Genomic DNA, 21430 nt, shown 5'->3' on the forward strand with positions numbered 1-21430 from the left:
TTTCAGTTACACAAAATGTTAGTATCTATTCTCTAAATTTATTAACCAGTTTTATTAGGTGAAATACTTACTAAGCTCTACTCAAACTTGAGAACAGATCAGAAACACTGGATGAATTTTAGATTTAATGATCAAAGAAATTCTTTCCAGATTTTCTAGCCAAGTAATTTGATTCTGTTATCCTAGTCACCTAGCTAGCTTGTTTTCTGGAAATGATCAATAAATTTTACTATCAAATAGGTGTATTATAATTCTTCTTGAGTAAAAGCTATCTCTTTGGGGTGCTCACTAAAAATCCTAGGGCAATTAAATTAACTACATTAATAGTTGAAAGCTTGTGTCTATCTAATAGAAGAAAGTAGAAGCCCAAAACCTCTATAAGAGTATTATGCTAAGTGAAATAAGTCAGAGAAAAATAAATAGCATATGATTTCACTTACATGTGGAATCAAAAAAACAAAATAAATGAACAAACTCATAGATACGGAGAACATAATGATGGTTTCCAGATTTGTGGGGGGAGGGGGAATTGAGATGTGTAAATTACCAGTTATAAAAACAACCACAGGGATGTAAAACATAAGCATAGGGAATATGGTCAATAATATTGTAGTAGCTGTACACAGGGTCTGTCCAGAAAAAGTCCAGCCATTGTTAATGTAACGAGAATGGTTTGCACGACATCAATGTAACCTGGCAGCCAAGGAGAGAGGACTGAAATGCACATGCTTGAATAATGACGACTTCACTGTACTAGTCAGTGGGGATGGTAGATGCTATTGAGTGAGCACGTGCACTGTGTGGCCATTGTTTTCAAAATGACTGAGAGAGTAGAGCAACAAATCTGCGTCAAATTTTGTATTAAGCTTGAAAATTCCTCCATGGAAACTATTTGGATGATTCAGAGGCTGCAGCTATGGGCAACTGGTGATTGGCAGCTTCATCATGACAACGCGCTCACTCATGCATCATGTCTCGTGCAGAGTTTTTTGGCAAAACATCAAGTCACCCAGGTAACTCAGCCCTCCTACTGCCCAGATTTGGCACCCTGAGACTTCTGGCTTTTTCCAAACTTAAAATCACCCTTCAAAGGGAAGAGATGTCAGACTGTCAATGCAATTCAGGAAAATATGACAGGGCAGCTGATGGCAACTGGAAGAACTGTGTGAGATCCCAAGATGCCTATGTGGAAGGGGACTGAGGCCTCACAATGTTTCTTGTATCTTCTTCAATAAATGTCTCTATTTTTCATATTGCATGGCTGGATACCTTCTAGACAGACCTTGTATGGTGTCGCATGGTTACTAGACTTATTGGGGTGAGCACTTTGCGAGTTATATAAATGTCTAATCACTATGTTGTACACCTGAAACTGATATAATACTGCATGTGAACAGTAATTGAAAATTTTAAAAAAATTTTTTTTAAGCCTATATATTTACTACCAGATAACAGGTGACAGGGAAGGAAGGAGGGCAGTATCCTATTCTCTAGGAAGCCCCTCAGGTTTTCAGCCTATGCACTTCTATTTTTCCATATTTGTGCAGTGATGCTACAGTTGATGATTACCAGCTAGAGATGCCATTATATTCTAAATTTGACCTATATATTTTATTCATGTACTAGTTTTACAAAAAGATATCTAGAATCAGAGGTATGCTAGCTAGCATTATAGTCTGTTTCCAGAATTTGAATTCCACTCACAACCTCAAAGATCTCATCCATAGCTAGTACCATCAGTGGGCCAAAGTTGTAAAAGTATATGCATCTTTTTTTCTTTGCTGATTACACAATAGATCTACCATCAGGATGAAATAGTGATAATAATAATGTCCCTTAGTCAAAAAAACCTTTAGGCTTATGAAGTGAGGGCATTTATATATTTTTACTTCATTGATTGGCCTTGGAAGACAGATTAAAAACAAAACCAAAAAATGTGTGCCTGTTGTATAATCAGGGCTTATAAAAGTAATTAATAGTATAGGTCAATGAGAATGAAGTTCCACTAATTCCCAGTATCCAGTAAACTTTCACGCCCCTCTTGGAGTTTTTCCAGTCATACGATTGACTTCTGCTGAACTAACTCCAGTTATCCAGCCATCCCCTTTGTGACCAGTAGCATGAAGTTTTGAAATGACCAAGTGGGGTTTAAGGAGCTCTCACCATGAAATAAACTTGGCATTTGTATGAAGTTCTAACAGATATCAGAGATTTAGCCATGTTAGTATTTAATTTTAACCAGGTATGTCTCAGTGAGCAGCCCTGTCTATAATAAAAACGAAATAGATTTGAGAGTATGTGTACTTTTCCAGTTTAATGAATGGCATTTTAGAGATAGATCTTAGCATAGTTTCTTCATATAACTATATAACTGTCAAAAATAATGAATGTAGGTGATTTCTTACCTGAGTAATTCAGTGCACGCATCTTATTGTTCAACACTAAGCTGGTGAAGAAACACAAAAATTGCCTGTTTTGCAAAACAGATGTGTTCTAACAGTTCTGAAGTGCTTAAACATAAAACTTGAAGTAATATTTCACACAAATTAAGAAATTTGATGATCAGGTTCCTGTCACAGGCTGATCACTCCAACATATTGGGAAAAATGAAGCAAAATGATTGAAAATAAAGTATTGGAAACATTAAGGAAAACTTTTTAAAATAATTTGGGGTTCTTTTTCAAAATAGATTATGATTAACCTCCTATTTACATAAAAGCTCATAATTCTATATCGGTTCTTTGAAACTAATGCACTGAAATCAGTAATAAAGGTTGGCTGGTTGTTTTTATATGAATTCTTCATATAGTCAGTTACTGGGTTTTTCTGGTTGCTATATTCTATAATGAAAAAATTAGTCTATAAGCTTCTGTTTTAATGAGCAACTTTAGATTGTCCTTAATTTGTGTAGTTGAGTTATGATTACATTTGTATGTCTAGTGGAAAGCCTTTATTGGTCCTCCAAATAATTTGTTTGTAATTGGCTTACAAGTAAAAAAAGATTAGCTAATGAAGTATGTAACATATACTTTTTCTTACAGTTTTTTAGAATTTAATAGTTTTCTGTATGATCACAACAATATACCTATAATTAATTATGAAATATTATCAGGTTATTAAGAATCTGTGTATCCACCCTGACTGGTGTGACTCAGTGGGTTGGTGTCAGCCCGCATACTGAAAGGTCCCCGGTTCGATTCCTGGTCAGGGCACATGCCTGGGTTGTAGGCCAGGTCCCTGGTTGGGACATGTGAGAGGCAACCAATTGATGTTTCTTGCTCTCGTTGTTTCTCTCCCTCTCTTTCTCCCTCCCTTCCCCTCTAAAAATAAATGAATTTCTTTTTAAAAAGAATCTCTATATCCAGCTTTTCAACTTATGAAATATATATGATTGATGGTAATACAATTACTATGTTATTCAGCTAAGTTGAACTATAGTAGTTTCACTTTACCTTAAGTTTTTGGTTTCCTAAATGTGACAAATTAACCTGCAACAACAGGCTCCAGTAGAATGCAGTTTAAAATTAATTTAGCAATAAATGAGACAAATTAAGTAAACTTTTAACTTTGACAACTTCAGGTTTCATATATAATTTGAGTTTTCACTAAAGCTTCTAGTAAGAACAATAACATATAATTGTTTTCTATAAATAACTTATTTTCAAATGCACAATCATGAAACAGTTAAGATTTTTGATCAATGGTTCTTTTTCCTTTTAAAGCTGTTTGACAAATCCACTAAAACTCACTTCTTTCCAACACATGCATGAATTAGTCCCTTTATTTTTCTTATGTTCTTTTTCTTTCTACTCTGAATTTGTATCCTTTTTTCTATCTTCATTTTTTGTTATATTGATACTTTTCTAATGTTTTAAAAAATAAAATTTAACAAAATTTTTACAATGATATTTTCAAATTAAATAATGTGCTATGGTACAAATTATGTTGGGAAAAAATGTTTTTAAGATTTTTTATTTTTTTATTTTTACAGAGGGGGAGGGAGAGAAACATATATTGGTTGCCTCTTGCATGCCCCCACCCAGGGACCTGGTCCACAACCCAGGCACGTGCCCTGACTGGCAATCAAGCTGACGACCTTTCAGTTTGCTGGACAGCAACTAACCCACAGAGCCACACCAGTCAGGGCTATGTTGGGAAAATTTTTAGCAGATAATCCTAAATGCATTTGCAGTCCTTTAAAATAGTACATTTGTGCATTACTAAAGGCACAAGTGAACATAACCCTTTAAAAAACAGTTTAGCCTTATGAATTAAGGATTATAAATACATGCAGACCTTTTAAGTTAGACTACTCCTATATTCAAGACATGTTTCCCATTTACCATTCATAATAATACTCATTTACTATTCATAATAGCCAATTGAAAGCAACCAAAATGTCCAGCAGTGAGGTAATGGTGATTAAGCAAACTATGATTTAGAGAATCAGATTGTAGTCATTCATTAATAGCATTATTTTAAAGACTATGTAAAACCATGAGGAGGGACAGAATTTGAATTATGTATACTCTTAAGTCCATTTTCTGAAGCTATGTGTGCATATTGACAGAAGAATATGCAAGCATAAAAAGTAGTTACATCTGAAGTACAGTTTTTCTCTGTTTTTTCAACTCCCGACACGGTTGTATTAATAATGAAAAAGATTTTTTTTAATGTGTTGGGCTTACAAGAGGCCAACACTATGCTGAAGGCTAAACAAAAATTTCCATGTAAATTTATGTACAGTTCATGAATATCTCTACCCTTTCCTTCAGAACATTATCAAGAACACTGAGTTAACCAAGGTGTGCGGATGCTTTGGGATTTTGTTTTAACAGGTACCAGTCAGTGGCCCAGACCTGGAGGGCAAGCTCCTTCATCTCCAAGCTATGAAAACTCACTTCACTCCCTGGTAAGGGCCTCTTAGAAATGTTCAGATCGCTTTTATCTAATAGTATGCAGTTCATTTTTTTTCTTTCAGTAAATCTTGAATAACAATGAAAAACAGTAGGATAGCATTACATGCGAATTCTTTGGTAACAAATGGCCTGATTTAGTTGAACAATATAAGACACACTGGGTGTGCTTTTGCCATCTGTTCTTTGGGAAATCAAGCTTGCGGTCTAAGGACAGCTGGTGTTAAATAGTATGTGGGATTTTTGTTCCATTGAAAAATCTAGGGCTTAATTTTTCTATACTTTTGCATTTATGTATAAGAGGAAACTTAAAAAACACACATACACACAGAACAAGTTAAAAAACAAAAACAAAAAACACAGACCAAGTAAAAGCAAGAAAATTAGTGCAGCAATAGAAAATGGTTGCATTTTACTCTTCCTTGTATGATGTATAGTTTATTACATTTCCATTAAAAATTTAAAATGTAATAGCAGTCATTTTAGTCATGAAGATTATTATTTCCCATGATTTTTTAAAAGAATGTATTGTGCAAATTACATAAGCAAAAATGTTATTTAACGAACAGTTAAAGCTGTAGTTTATTCTACAATAAAGGAGCCTGTCTAGGTATTGAGCATGAAGAATTTGTGGTTGAATGTTAACTACTGTTGCTTTTCTATGCTTACCACAGAATTGCAAAATATTATAAAAACAAAATAAGAATGATTTGATGAAGCCAAGTCATGCTATCATTCAGTAATTCCAAGTTGCAAATAGAAAAGTTATTTTTTTGTGACTAACAGAATATATTAAAGTTTTCTTCTCACATATTTTGCAACCACATATAAGCAATTTGTGCTATTTAGATGCTAACCTTATAACTTCGCTATTAAATTTCAGCCTTCTCATACCTTAATACAAGTAGATCTCACAGGTCTCCGCGTTAACTTTACTAACATGTTATGCTGACATGCACATCAGCTATTTCCTCATCTCTTTTGGAGTTAATCTTAACCTGTGCTTTGCCTCCTGTTCTGTCTTGACTTTGCCAGAAAAATCGAGTTGAGCAGCAACTTCACGAGCATTTGCAAGATGCAATGTCCTTCTTAAAGGATGTCTGTGAGGTACTATTTCTTTTAGATGGTGCCTTTTTTCTGTTTCAGTTCATTATAATTCCTATTACCTATTTAGAATCTTCAAGCCTGTACAGACTCCAAAGTCTTTTAAAATCAAATAATGACCTTTTTCATTTTTGTAGCCGTGTTTAAGGATAGACTTTTGTTCTCTTATGTTGTTGAGAATGATTTTTTTTAAAGAGCTCTACTGGCATGTGCTTTTGATTTTAAAAATTCTAATATGTTTGTGTATGGGGCATGTGTGTATCCACAGACAGACAGTATCACTTCCTCAGTTTTATGAAACAGGATATTTGGATGTGTTCACTGTTTCAGATAGGTATGCCTTATTCACTTAAAACAAAATGACAACTTAAACTTGATAGACTTGAGGATGTGTCCCCAAATTGCCCTCATTTCAAAGATCAGTATTAAAGTCCAGGTTATTTTCTTTTATCAACTATAATTGCCTGTCAGACACAGTAGTACAGTAGCATTCATCTTTTATAGAAACTAAAAGAAGTAACCTCATGGTACATTGGTTAATTAATGAAGCAGTGATTTGTTTCTGAAGCTTTGTTAATTTACCCTAGTCTGCTTTCTTTGATTGTTGATTTGTAGTGCAGGTAGTTGCTTTTGAAGCTACTTAATACTACATTTTACTTGCTGTGTTCCATATATCCCAAAGTAGGAAACAGAAGTTTATTGAATTTAACAGTTACCAGCGGTAACCTCCATGTCTTTTTTCAATCACTCCAGCAATCTCGAATGGAGGATCGTTTAGATAGACTGGATGATGCTATCCATGTGCTGCGGAACCATGCTGTGGGACCCTCCACCAGTTTGCCTGCTGGTCACAGTGATATACACAGTTTATTGGGACCATCTCACAATGCACCAATTGGAAGCCTCAATTCAAACTATGGTGGATCAAGCCTTGTTACAAGCAGCCGACCTGCTTCAATGGTAAAATAGTGTTCATCTTTTTTATGACTTCCAAAGTCTATTGCCCTAAATGTTTTTCATGAAATATTTGGGGAAGAGGGGTCTTCTTTTTGAGGGGAAGTAGAGTGACTCTTAAGAATTTCCTTTAGTGTCCTGGGCAGGGTCATTGGCTGACGATTGTCCCTTAAAATCCTCCTATAATCATGTGCAAAAAGCAGAAACTTTGTACAGAGATCATTTTAACTTACACTTGGGTTTTTTTCCAGGTACACAGTAATTGGCAGAACAGTTTTTGCCTTGAAATAGTGTGTAGGAAGTCTGAATAGCAGAAGTAGTAAAGCAGAACTGGATTTCAGTGGTTCTGGCCTCAGCCTTCAATAGCAGAAGGAATGTGCAATTATTTGTACGGGTCTATATTTAAGCTTTATTCCCAAATGAAGAAAAAAATGTGGGGGTAATTTTAAGAATGGCTGTGATTTAAGTGACAATGAAAGGAAACAATTTTAGGTTAATCCCCAAAGAGAATAAAATAATTCAATCCATCTTTTAAAAAACATGGTAATTCTTTAGAAGGGGAAAAAAGTAAAATTCTATAGCTAGGCACATCAAAAATTTTATGTCAAGTGTCTTACGTTATTTTTTATCCAAATTATCTTTTAAAGGAACGAAGCTCTTTTTGAACCTATTTAACTGATACCATGTGTTTGCATGTTTATGGCATGGTTTTTAAGATTCATTGCATGTTGTGAAATAGTCTCCTATGAAACGGATTTCTAGCTATAAGCCATGTGATCAAGGCTCAAACTCACCTATCATCAAAATAATTAGGTGCCCCAAATGCTAAAGGCTTGTGTTCTCTGAAATAGGATTGGTTCCAGATTTTCACATTCACATGTCAGGCAGCCATTTATATTCATTTTGGAGGAGCTGAAGTAAACATCAAACAAGGCAGCCTGGTTTCCTAAGAACAGTGTTTTCAGTAACATGGGTGACATTAGATGCCTGCATATCTTAGCCAGTTTTGGGTTTCTTGTTTTTTTAATGTCAAGAAATCTTGAAATTCAGTTCCCTTTAAAATTAGGTTTTGTTGCTATTTATGAGCTTATAAATGTATGAACATTTATAAGTTGTGAACTCATAAAAATATAAGGGAGTATTATCATTATTAGTGTATAATAAAATAATTTTAATAGTACAATAATATAGCATTTGTTACAAATATATATGTAGAATATCATACTATTATTTGTTCAAATACTATTTATCCTTATTTGGAAGGATATCTTGAAAATCAATATATCTGAATCCCAGGTTTATTTCTACTGCAACATTTTCAGTTCTTATTTTCTCACCTCTTAATCATTTTTAAATTCTTCACTGTGTATAGTTTACTGTTTGTATTCCAGTTTATCTGCTATAATATTTTATTATCTGACTCCTCCCAATTAAAATGGGTGTGACTATTTCAATCAAAATGTATTTTTTAAAAATTGGTTCCTTTATTAGTATAAAATGGGACTTATGTCTCTAGAAAGTACTTTTTACCAACTTTGGATATGAGTTGGGATTTTTCAAACTCCATTCCTTCAAAGCCATCTAGAAGCCTAGTACATTCTAAAAGGATGTGTAGAGGGAAAAACTGTTTCATCGATATTGCCCTGAAGCTTTTAATTAAGAAAGTAGTTCGCATATATCCTCTAGGAATTTGCTGCCTACTTCAGAGCATGAACAAAAGGGCTATTAGAGATAATCTTAAAAAAGGAAAAATTCTAAGTCAAGTAAGAAAAGAATCGTCAGAAACATGAGATGAGTCTGGCTTAGTCTGAGCAGCAGCATCAGTACCACAGCAACTAAGCCAAGATACTGCTTAGTGTTTCTCTCAGGTCTTCTCTTCAGTGCTGCTTCTAACTGTTCTCTGAGAGGACAGAGAGCTGGGGAAAATGTGCTGGATGTCATCTGCTATATCCACCACATTCAGATACAATCACTAGTAGAGGTGGAAATTTAGATGTTTCTGCTAGGCTTACCTTCAAATATACCAAGTTATTAACTGACAAAATCTGACATTGTCAGTTGAGGCAGCATCCATCTTCTGTCCTGAAATGAACTTTTTTTTAATCCTCACGTGAGGGCATTTTTCATTGCTTTTAAAGAGAGGAAGGGAGGGGTGAGAAAGAGAAACATCAATTGGTTGCCTCCCGAATGTGCCCCACTTGGGGATAGAGCCCACAACAACCTTTCGGTTTATGGGATGCTGCTCTAAACAACTGAGCCACAGTGGCCAGGGCTTAAATGAACTCTTTAGCTGTGAGTTTCAGCAAAAAGACCTAAGGATGGAATGAATAACAAACAGAGTCAGCCAGTAACTCGCCCAGCAAAGTCTTAGGCATACTGTTGAAGAAAACTCTTTATCTAGTATCTCTATCCATGTCTGAGGATTTCCCTCAGTCTCCACCTATACTGAACTAACTCTTCATATTCTTGAAGGTTGTGTTATTTGAGGGACATAATTATTGTAACTATTGCCAGCGATCCCCAAGAGTTATCTCCTTTTGTTTATCCTTTCTCATTTCTCACCCCCATATAGTAACTGATCATAACTAAGAAATGACACAATTTTACCTTCTGGCATTACTTTTCCTTTTCGTCTTGTTTAACTTTCTGCTTAAACATAAATTATTATTTGTTTTAGGATCTTAAAAATGGAGGTCACTTGGCCAAAATTACAAATTAACTACAGAAATATCAGTTTATCGGCAATTCTTTATAACCCATAGAATTTGTGAGGTTGCTTCTCAAAAATATTTAATTTTCATCATTCTGTTTGTTTTCTGCAGAGAATAAAATTATTGTAATGAGCATAAATGCTATTTCAGTAACTCCATAGAACATTCAGATAATATTTTTGTTGTAATGAATTTTTATTTTAATGGATGTTTGCTATAAATCACCATCCTAATTGCAGGTTTTAAGTATGATATTGCTTTTTCTCCCAGAATTCAGAAGAGTTAACATAGTTCTTCTGTAAAAGTCCAGATAGTAAATATTTTCAGCTTTGTAGACTATCTGGTCTCTGTCACAGCAAGCTACTTAACTCATATTATAACATGAAAGTGTAGTCATAGATATGAAAATAAATGGGTGTGGCTCTGTGTCAGTAAAACTTGATTTAGAAAGAAGGGTTTTTTTATTTGTAAAAACAAAACAAAAAAACAGACCAGTCCTGGCCAGTGTGACTCAGTTGGTTGGGCACTGTCTGTGGGACAGTAGCGGTTCAGTTCCTCGTCAAGTGCTTGCCTGGGTTGCAGTTCCATCCCTGGTCGGAGAACCTGCGAGGGGCAGCCAGTCGATGTTTCCCCCTCACGTCAGTGTTTCTGTCCCTCTCTTTCTCCCTCCCTTATCCTCTCTCTAAAGCTAGATCAATAAAATCTTTAAGTTAAAACAAAGCAAAACAAAAAAGACCAGACTTGGCCCACAGGCCATACTTTCCCAGTGTCCGATGCAGAACATAAATTGGCTCCCCAGTGCAGGAACTGAGGGTTAACAAGATTTTTCCGGGGGTCGGGAGGAGCCTGTAACTTTTTGCTTACTTTGTTTTAATGAGTAGTTTGGGAGTTTTGTTGAAGCAGAATATTTGAGGTGAGCCAGAATGCACTGAGAGGGGAAGAGTAAGAATTAGTAACAGGATAAAAGCGGTACAGGGAGCTTAGCAATGCTGTCAAGATTACTTGTGGTTTAAAAACTACATGGGCAGGTTAACCAATATAATGTCATTGGTCAAGAACATAGCTTTGTTGCTTAGAACATTTCTTTACATTATCTTTATAGCAAGATTGTGCCAGTAGAGTCATCCACAGCTGATAGTATTGATATGTAGATCAGTCTTATTGTTTTATAAAAGAAATAATTGTGTTTTTTTTCAATTGTTCCAGAAGAAGATTTTTATACTTCACATCAAGACGATAAGACTACCACCTGACAAAAATATATGTTAATAGGAGTCAGTGTCAAAAAACTTAATTTTGACTGTTATTTCTTTAAACTGAATAGATTTAACTATCAAAGTTTAGAATTAAATGAGGTTTCAGCCACAGAAAGCTTTTAACATACTTTAGCTATATAATATACACAAAAATTAAGTTTTCTGAACAATTGGTACACTGGAAAAAGAAACTAAGAAATGGGTATAATTAGTATTAGCCTGGCACAGTTTTAATATTTGCTTTTATTTTTTTAATGGGGGTTAACATTTTGTTTACTTAATTTCCTATTTCCTTTTAAGTATTTTTGATGATTTCTTCATATTTGTGTAATGCAAATACAAAACTTAAGACTTTTCATAAGACACTTCTTGGGATGTGATTGATATTTAAATTTTAAGGCAACAAAATCGGGGTTTTTAGAACTATTAGAATGTCAGTATTGGACTTTGGTTTTGCTCCCATTTATTTAGTGTAAGAATAAACTCTTGAAATAAATTGTGGACAGGAAAAAGTACTTGTATTAAGTCAAAAACTAAAAAGGAATAGAGTTGTTAATTTCATTTGACCATTACGAAGAGGTTTCCACAGTGTAAAGTTATTGTACAATCACATCTGTTTATGACTGTAATATCTAAAATACTGAGGCCCATTGAGATAGATCCATGAGCACACTTTTATCTTTTAACACAAAGCACTCAGTTATTCCTCAGTGATTTTAACTTCAAACCAAACTAAGTCAGATTAGGAGCTTTTTGTACTGATGGAAGCTTGGTGCAAATCTTTAAAAGTCCCTTATTTATGATGTAGGATAAAATTCTATCCATGAGGTCTCTTGATTTTTTTTGTTACAAGTCCTGGGGAAATTTAATCCAGGCCTTTCTTTCTTCCTTTCTTTCTTCCTTCCTGTCTCTCTCTCTCTTTCTCTCTCTCTCTCTTTCTTTCTTTCTTTCTTTCTTTCTTTCTTTTTTTCTTTCCTTCTTTCCTTCTTTTTTAATTGCTTGGGGGTTTTTGTTGCTTAAGCTGTGGTTGGAGAGGTGTGGTATTTTTGAATGAGAGCGCAGTAAATAATGTTAAGTCATGAAATTTAAAGCTACCTTATATGATTGAAATATATAAATCATGTAATGGTAAAAGATTTAAGATTAAGTTGTTAAAGACTAACAGGTAAATAGGGTAATGTTTTGTTTAAAATTAGCACTTTTGTCACTTACCAGAATAAATTTGGAATCATTTTAACCTTATATTTAGATAGTATTTGATTTTATTAGTATAAATTTGTATACTGTAAGAATTGCTTGTCTGGGTTTCAGCTGGATTGGAGGAGTTTATTTTTAACTGTATATTACTTTTTCTAACCTATTTTTCTTCAGTGGGATATTTAAAATTTTTTATTTTCATTAAGACCACATTATAGTGCTTTTTAAGGATTTTGTTAACCAGTTTTTAAAATCAAGATTGCTCAAAGTGGCAGCATTTTTTAAAGTTTGAAAATTATATAGGTTATATATTATGGAAATACCATTTTAGGAACCATAACAACTGGAATTTTGCCAAATTTCTAGCATAAAACCCCTCTTTAGGTAAATGTAGAGTACATAAAGATCCTTTAATCAGTCTATGTATTAGTACGGATTAATTTAAATAATTAGTATTCAGTGAATAGTACAAATTGAACAAATTATTAGAATAGAATTCAGAATCAGAGTGGAATTCATACTGAGTACTTTTCAGTCTGTTTCTTAATTCATAAGACCCCTTATTCATCAACTAATTAGATTTAATGTTTTTCCCTTCTGAGTGCTAAAGACAGTGGCCAAATGAAATGATAACAAGTTTCTTGAAGGGCGCGTCCACAGAAGTAAGGCCATACCCAGAATGTGAAGATTCAACATTAGGATGATGTCATGTAATGGGATGGGCCATTTATTCTGACACGGAGCTCTTCATAATTGAAATTTTGAACATAGCAGGCCTAAGGGCTTTTGCCTTCCCCTGTTGCTTCCCTAGTAGAAGCAGCCTGTCAGCTGTATGCTAACGAGATGAACAATTAAACAGGGTCCTATCTGGCTGGCCTTACAGGCTCTGTGCTCAGACAAAGAACTGTTTATACACCTGTTGTATGTGTGTGGACAGAGCCATTTGAATGGGTAACTGCATATTAAAGGGAGGACATGGGAGCCAAGGTGAGTAAGGGTTAAAGAGAACTGTAAGAACTGTGAAAGTCAAATTCTCCAGAAAATATATGAGGGTCCTTTGCAAGGGAAATCAAGTGACAAAGAAAAAGTTCCTGCTGCTAACTTCATTAACATGAAAAACGCCAGACTTCAAGCATTTTGCTAGTCTGAGGTCTATTTTTAAAGGTTTGATTTCTTTTCTTTTAGAAGCCAGTGATGTAGGTTGGTGTGAGAAAATAGTCTGTAATATTCCATAGAGACAAAAATATTTGCTGGCATTCATATCCCAAAACAAATTGAGCAACCTTTCTGATTTTCCTTCAGGGAAAGGCAAAATCTCTAAGATGTATTGTTTAGGTAATGATCCTTTGTCTGCCGAGCCTTTCTGCAGAAAGGAGGTGACAAAAGATTTTATTAATAGAGATTCAGAAAATTAAAGATTTATTTATACTAAGGAAATGAAAAGAAATAAAAATTTAGTAGCTGCATCATAATTTATCACTTAAATGAGAGAAAATTTAGTTTGTTACTGTCCAGTGATTACTGTCTTACAGTAAAATGAGTTCCACATGTAGTAAATATACATAATGTTTAAATTTTTCAATTTTAAAAGTTATTCCCTTTTAAATTACTTGGTATAATAGCTCAAGATACTAAGGTAAAAGCAGAGTTAATACATATTACCAAAGATCACAGAAAGTTTTAAGATTATTATAAACAGAAATACAGAAGTCTTATCTTTTACTTTATCTTGCAATGATTTCTTCAGCCAGTCAAAATTGTTCTAGTGATTTTTTATCTTTAGCATAGGCCTAGGCTCTTAAGATCCCAAACTATTTGCTGCTATATATCATATCTATTTTTATAAAATGGGATTTTTGAATTGACCTTCCTCTTAGATCATTGAGCGGTTCATAGTCAGCAAGTAAGCACCATATGGGTTAAGAATAAATATGACTGGGATGCCCTGGAGACAGAATATTATGAAATACCTTTAAAATATTTTTTTCTCTTGAATATATAATAATTTTCACAACCCTCTCTTCTAGTGGTTGTTAGGTTTAGTTCTTCAGATTTTTCTGAAGTGTTTGGGGGCGTGGCGGATCTAAAGGTTTAGGGAAGATTTCAGTAGAAGGGAATACAAGTAGTTTCTGTGGTCCCTTCCCAACTTTAAGATTTTATGATTCAAATGCATGATGAAACCGTGTGGTTAAAAAAAGGATATAGTCATGCTTTATCTTCTAAGGGAATAGTGACATAACTAATCCTCAGTAGTGACTAACCCTCAAATAATTTTAAAAGGTTTTTAAAAACTGTGTGAAAGGTAAGAATAAGAGTAGATAGAGGACAGATATTTCTTTAAAAGAGTGGTAGAAGACCTGATATGTTCCAGTTAGGTGCACTACCAAATGGTCTGCATTCCCTGAAGCTTTGCTTTGGTTTCTTTTGCTTAGCGCTTAAGAAACCAAAGGATAAACTTGCATAGAAGTATTTATGCCTCTAAGAGTAAAATCCATACAAAGTCATTAAAGATAAAGCTATATTAATTACTCAGGAGGTATTCAGAGCTCAGCAATTTACTGGGATTGAAGGATTTATTGGAAACAGTGCTTCTCATGTATACCTCCAGGCAATAAACCTTTTTAATTAAAGGCTTAATCTTCTAGTTGACACATCTGATACTGTTCTAATAAAGCTTCATTTGTAACCAATTTTTCTAAAAATACTGCAATAGCCAAATATTTGGTGGTGGTTGCATCCTTTAACTTCCCATTACAGGTTAATTGTGACTTGTGTAGTAAGTTTGATTCGTCGTCGTCGGCAGCCGTCCGTCTCGAGAGACGATGGTGTAGCTTCTTAAGTGTCTATCTGCACCGCCGAGAATGGCTGTGCAGTCCGACACGGGAGTGACACGGCATCTGTCTCCTCCCGTGTTGAATTGACATCTTGCGATGACGCTGGAGTGTCCTCTCCAGTGGAGCTGAAGCTACAGAGCCTGGGCAGGGTGATATGGAGGGTCTGCTGTTGCCCATGCAGCAGACCCCCCCTCTCTTCGCAGCTGAAGGGTCCAAGGGAAAGACGGAGTCGATACAGCTTGGGTTCAGGTGCGCCGCAGGAGTTGCCGGTGTTGACTACAACGTCAAACCGCCTTAGGGACTCCGGCTCCGGATTTTCTGTCGGGGTTTACTCCCTTAGCCTTTCCCCAGAAGAGGTATGCCGCAAGGCAGCGGAGGTTTTTTGGAGTCAGAGTTTTCCTTCTCTGATGTACCCTGACTGGAAGATCGAACCAGCGACACTTCGACACTTAACTCGCAGGCCGACGCTCAATCCACTGAGCTAAACCAGCCAGGGCATTAAGTTTGATTAAACATGAGAATAAAAATATATGGCATTTTTGTTGCCTGGCAATGCTGAACTTTTGTTATAAGTTACTTTAATTTATATTGCCTTTTATTGTTCTTTAAAAATTTTTGAGGGCAAACATTTAGTGGGAAATAAAATAAGACACTATATGTTTGTGTGAGGAAAGGGCATGCCAAAGTATAGATAAATATTATTATTACTTGGAATCTAGTAATATTTTTTTTAACTGGACATTCATGCATACTTTAATATGTAGGGTTGGGCCAAAGTAGGTTTACAGTTGTTTGTATGGAAAATAATACAATAATTAATAAATAATAATACAAGAACCAACTTGCATACTCACAACTGTATATCTATCTACTTTTACCCCACCCTGTATTTAGACAGTATTTGGAATAGGTTTTCAGATCAGTTCTTAGAGGATTATTAGTAGATCCTATAATACGTAGTGTTTTATGGCTTCTGGAATGTTTTGTCTCTGTTAGCTCATTTGCTACAATCCTCTATGGGATATTAAATTTGGAGATTGGAATTTTTTAATAAAACTGTTTAACATAAAATTTAAGTTACTATCAAGTCCTTTGGAATCCAAAATCAAAAAAGTGGTATTGAAGAAAAATTGCTAAATACAGATAAGTACTATTATTTTCTCTATTAAACCTAGTAAAAGAATGTAAACAATTATTGCCCCTGAACTATCATGACCTTTTCTTTAACTTTAGGTTGGAACTCATAGAGAAGACTCTGTCAGTCTCAATGGCAATCATTCAGTCCTGTCTAGTACAGTCACTGCATCGAGCACAGACCTGAACCACAAAACACAAGAAAATTATAGAGGTAATTATATTGGTGGTTTTCAACAATAATGCAGACAGAGATATCATTTGGACCAGAGTCACCTTTCTCACAGGCGGATTGATATCTATGAGTCAAGTCATCTTAGGTGGGAGAATTCCAAACAGTAGTGCTGCTGCATGAATGTAGAGGGTAGAGATTCAGGGTTCCAGTCAGCCCATTTGGCTGGGCAAATTGTTGATATTTATGGATGGAACCACATGCAAACTGTACTTCAGTTTTTACACATCATTTTCTTACATGCTCCTGATTCTGTTATGTCTGTCTTCCTTAATCACTTTCCATCATGACTGAGTTCATGGTCCCTAGAGGCAGTGGGAAAGATATATCTGAGCATGCTGAGAGCTCTGAATGATAGTAGCTGTTATTTAGAAACAGTTTAATTGTAGAAATAGCTCTGTTAAAAAGCAAACTGATAAACGTTATAATAGAATTTAAAATAAGTACAAATATATAGCTAATATTAAGAATACCAAAGTAAAGTTCTTCCGGTTATATTTAACTGTTATGCCTATTTTATTGTGTTTATCCAGGAAAATGTTAAAGCTTATTTCCTTTACCGTGGCAGAATCTTAGAAGTCAGTTTCTAAAAACCCATCAAGTTTCTCATACTTTGTCCGTATGTCAAATAGTGCCTGAAAGTGAGCATTACACTGACCATCAAGGCCAGGTTTGCTCTTCTAAATACAGGTGCTTTTAAAAAATCATTTTCTCTTAAGATTTGTGGACATGCTCTTTCCAGTTCTAAATAGTATACTTTCCCACATCTTCAGATTTCCCTCATAGCCCTCTAACAACTAAGGGTATTTACCATCTAGAAAGCTTTCTACCGTCTTAGTTCTAATTCATAAGTCTGGACATTTATTTTGTTTCTTTGCCTCTGTTAGGTGGCTTGCAAAGTCAGTCTGGAACTGTTGTTCCAGCAGAAATCAAGACTGAAAACAAAGAGAAAGATGAAAATCTTCATGAACCTCCTTCATCAGATGACATGAAATCAGATGATGAATCCTCCCAAAAAGACATCAAGGTTTCATCTAGAGGCAGAACAAGGTATTTGTCACTGATTTCTCTGGATCGTGCAGTGATTTTCAGTGCTGCTGCACAGACTCCTGAAACATGTTAGAAATACAGGTGACTGGACCTCAACCCAACTTCACTAAATCAGTATCTGTGGTAGTTGACTTTTGAGAGCTGTATTTTTTAAGTGCTCCTGGAGTTTCTGATAAATGGCCACATTTGGAAATCTTTGGGCTAGATGATCTGTAAAGGTCCCTTTGCATTCCAAGAGCTAGTGATTCTTTATTACCAAAAGCAATACTTGTATGTAATTCTTTACAATTAGCATATAAGGATCTATTATGTACTTCTTTATTACAGTACTCAAGGCATTAGAAAAGAGGTGAAAACGTTGTTTGTGCACATCATTTTAAGGTTCTGAAGGGCTCTTCTCAATAATTTATTTCTGTAATAGAAATAGAAATTTTTTAATTTATTCTAAAGCGTCTCCCTCACATTTTTTCTGATTTCTTAATGCATTTTCATTACAGAAAGTTTGAAAGTACAGAAAAGTATACACAAAAATCACACAATAAAAACCCTACTACCCAGAATTAACCATTGTCTACTTTTCAAGGAATATCTCTTTTTCTATAAATATAGTTTAAATTTTAATTACACTGGATATAATCTTTAACAATGTTTTTTTGACATTTTTATCTATCTCTGGGTGTGTTTTGCAAAATGGAAGACTATTTCTGCCACCCCAGAAAGTTTCTGCGTATCCCTTTGTAATCGGTGTGTTTTTCCAGCCCCTGGCAACCAATGGTCCACTTTTCATTACTACAGTTCTGTCTTTTTAGAAGTTCGTGTAAGTAGAATCATACAATATGTAGTCTTTTGTGTCTGGCATCTTTTACTTAAGGTAATCTGCAGCTTGAGTTAAAGGCTGCGTAGTAGACCGTTGTCTGGATGTACTATGATTTAGAGTCGTCTGACCCATCTGCTGTCACCAGCATCCAGTGTGTTAGTAATATACTAGTTGTGATCAGCTTTCTTTATATCAGTTTCTATGTAGATCTCTAATTATATTTGTAGGATGAATTTCTAAAGTTGGAATTGCTAAGAGGTAATGAACATTTTAAGGCTTTGAATTTATTTTGCCAGTTTGTCCTTCAAAAAATTGTTCCAGTTCACCCATGTTTTTAATCACTGATGATATTTCTCTCTAAAACAAAAAGTAGTCATTTTCTGTGATCCTTCTCTCACTCTGTGTCTTTAAGCCAGCATATATTTAAGAATATACATAGATTAAGCAAATTACTACATTAGGGTACTCAAACAGTGCTTCCCAAAATTTAATGTACATAAAAATCAGCTGGAGGATCTTGTTAAAATGCAGCTTCTGATTCAGTAGGTTTACAATAGAACCTGATATTCTATGTTTTCAACAAGCGCCCAGTAATGCTGATCACATTTTGAGTAACAAAGTGACTAGAATATTATGTAGTCATTCAAATTATGTTTATGAAGAGTTTCACTAGCATGGAGAAGTCTTCATGCTGTAATATAAAACGAAAATGCATTTTTAACGTACAGGGTGGAGCAAAAGTAGATTTACAGTAATTAATAATACAAGACTAAACTCTTGCATACTCACAACTATAAACCTACTTTTGCCGTGCCCTGTATGTGGTACGAGTTCAACCATGTAACTATATATGTGCATCGAAGGAGAACTGGAAAGAAATAAACATTCATATAAAGGGTAGCTTTTACTTCTATTTGGTAAAGTTTGTAGGTAATTTTCGTTTCCATCTTTATACTTTATAATTTAATTCAGTAAACATTTCTACACTTTATAGGGACCTAATAGACATTGTTGTTACTTTGTTTCCAGCAGTACTAATGAAGATGAGGATTTGAACCCAGAACAGAAGATAGAAAGGGAGAAGGAAAGGCGGATGGCTAACAATGCCAGAGAGCGCTTGCGTGTGCGGGATATTAATGAGGCATTCAAAGAGCTTGGTCGAATGTGTCAGCTCCATTTAAAGAGTGAAAAACCCCAAACAAAGCTCCTTATTCTTCATCAGGCTGTGGCAGTCATCCTTAGTCTAGAACAGCAAGTCAGAGGTAAGTAGGTTCAGCAAAGGTACATGACTTTTCTGCCTCAGCTGGGCAGATATTTCTGTTTTCACTCTTCTGCTTGGGCAGATTGTTTGCAAATTCAGCTAGTACTTCTACCACTGCATCATCCAGATCAAGTTTTCTTTCTGGCTCTCTCACCCCTGCCTCACTGAATTGCTCAATATCTGTAGGCTCAGTGTTCACATAAACCAGCAGAGAGTAATCCTATGTAACAGTGCAGAGAACAGCCAGCCTCTGCCTGCTCAGCATTAATGCTTGTGCCTCTTTGTTCTTGATGACTCTGGTCTCCCACACTGTTGAATTTACCTGCCTAGACCTGTCTTCCTCCTGCTCCTCCCTGTCTTTCCTACTTCTCTGTGCTCAATTTCTTGCAGGCTTTGCCCTGGGGGGTATCTGCTTGGTTGTACTGCTTAATAGTCTGTCTGGACATGGCCCCTCCTGGCTTTGCCTCATATGGTCCTTTATACCCATGTCAATAAAGTGTCAGGACTTTTTTTTTTTTAATTCCTCATCTGAGGACATGTTTATTGATTTTAGAGAGAGAGTAAGAGAGGGAGAGAAACATCAGTGTGAGAGAAAAATGTTGATTGGTTATCTCCTGTGTGTCCCGACTGGGACTGAACCCACAACCCAGGCATGTGCCCTGACCAAGAATCAAACTCTCGACTTTTCAATTTATGGTACAGTGCGCCAACCAACTGAGCCACACAAGCCAGGGCGGTGTCATGACTTCTTTGCTGATCCCTGATCAGGAATGTCATGATCTTCTTGGGCTGGTATGTACTGGCATGCCTGTGTGTCCCTAAGGGCAAAAATGTGATTTATATAGGCTCATCTATACTGACCCAGACAACTCCCACAGCTGTTCAACTTTTCAAGAAGTTTGATGAAATCCTGACAATGCTTTGAAACTTCATATTTGAACAAGTATTTATTGCTCTGTCCCAAGTAGCTATGTGCTAGACCCTGAGTTATCAATTAATACAAGCTCTTGAGGGGTTCTATCATTGAGCTTGCTTTTTTGCATATAACTTATATATCTTTGCATATAATTTGTATATACAAGTTATGAATGCCTCATCCTAAGCCTTTATACAAAGAATTTATAGATGTGACTTGGGTTTCAGACCCCGCCTATAGCCTCTCTTTATTGTGAGAGAAATTGTCTGTCTTATTTATTGGATATATGTATAATATTTTATTTAAAGAAAGTTGGAAAAGAAAAAAGAATTGACACAGGCAGATGCTTGAAAACTATTAACCATGGACCCTCTGCATTGATTATAGGAAGATACTCTTTAGGGAAACCAGAGTTAAAGAAGTAGAACATGTTTTCAGAAAAACATAAAATAGTAATTAATTTATCCATCCTATGCATCCACTTCTGTCCAATATATTTAATGAAAACAAATAATGACTAGATTATTTCATGCATCACCAACTTACCATTGAAGCCAGATTCTTGCTCCTATTGTCTTAAGACCCCCAAATTATCTGTAAAGGGTAAATAAATGTTAATGAAACCTAATCTTCAGGGAGTTATAGACTACCTTGAGGTACTCATAAACATTCTGGTTGTTGCCTACTCATCTGTGACAAGAGCAGTTTCTTGAACCTTCAGTATGTCCTGTCACTTAGCCAAAGATTTTTACTCAATTGTGTCTGACACCCGTTGTCTCACTCAGAAGGCAGCAAGACACCTTTGTTAGTGGTCCAAGTACATTCATCCTCCTCCTCTGCAGCCTGAGATATTCTCTACACTGACTCTGCTCATTTATTTTCAGATTATTGCCTCTATCTGGACTTGAAAGTCTTACTGTCTTGACAACAGTGGTGAAGTACCTACTCTCAGATACAAGCCATAAAAATGAAAAATACCTCTCTGTTTGAAAAAGGTTATAAACTTCACCATCCCTGGGTAGATTTTATTCATTCATATGTAGAATTT

At 35.3% G+C, this 21430-nt stretch overlaps 1 protein-coding gene across 9 annotated transcripts in view; it reads left to right on the top strand.

The window, feature by feature from the left end:
• The window catches only part of TCF12 (transcription factor 12), a 351413-nt gene that overhangs the window by 320824 nt on the left and 9159 nt on the right, over window positions 1–21430 (top strand). For 4 of the 9 annotated variants that reach the window (XM_090270650.1, XM_090270651.1, XM_090270655.1 and 1 more), the window contains 6 exons: window positions 4839–4912; window positions 5952–6023; window positions 6774–6980; window positions 16206–16320; window positions 17226–17388; window positions 19235–19467. In XM_090270650.1, the coding sequence (XP_090126776.1) occupies window positions 4839–4912; window positions 5952–6023; window positions 6774–6980; window positions 16206–16320; window positions 17226–17388; window positions 19235–19467 (864 nt within the window). The remainder of the gene's footprint in view (window positions 1–4838; window positions 4913–5951; window positions 6024–6773; window positions 6981–16205; window positions 16321–17225; window positions 17389–19234; window positions 19468–21430) is intronic. The other 5 variants (XM_090270653.1, XM_090270657.1, XM_090270654.1 and 2 more) reach the window with 3 other exon arrangements.

Source organism: Furipterus horrens, unplaced genomic scaffold (assembly GCF_987537825.1).
Source record: "Furipterus horrens unplaced genomic scaffold, mFurHor1.1.pri manual_scaffold_3, whole genome shotgun sequence".
NCBI classification, from domain to species: Eukaryota; Metazoa; Chordata; class Mammalia; order Chiroptera; family Furipteridae; genus Furipterus; species Furipterus horrens.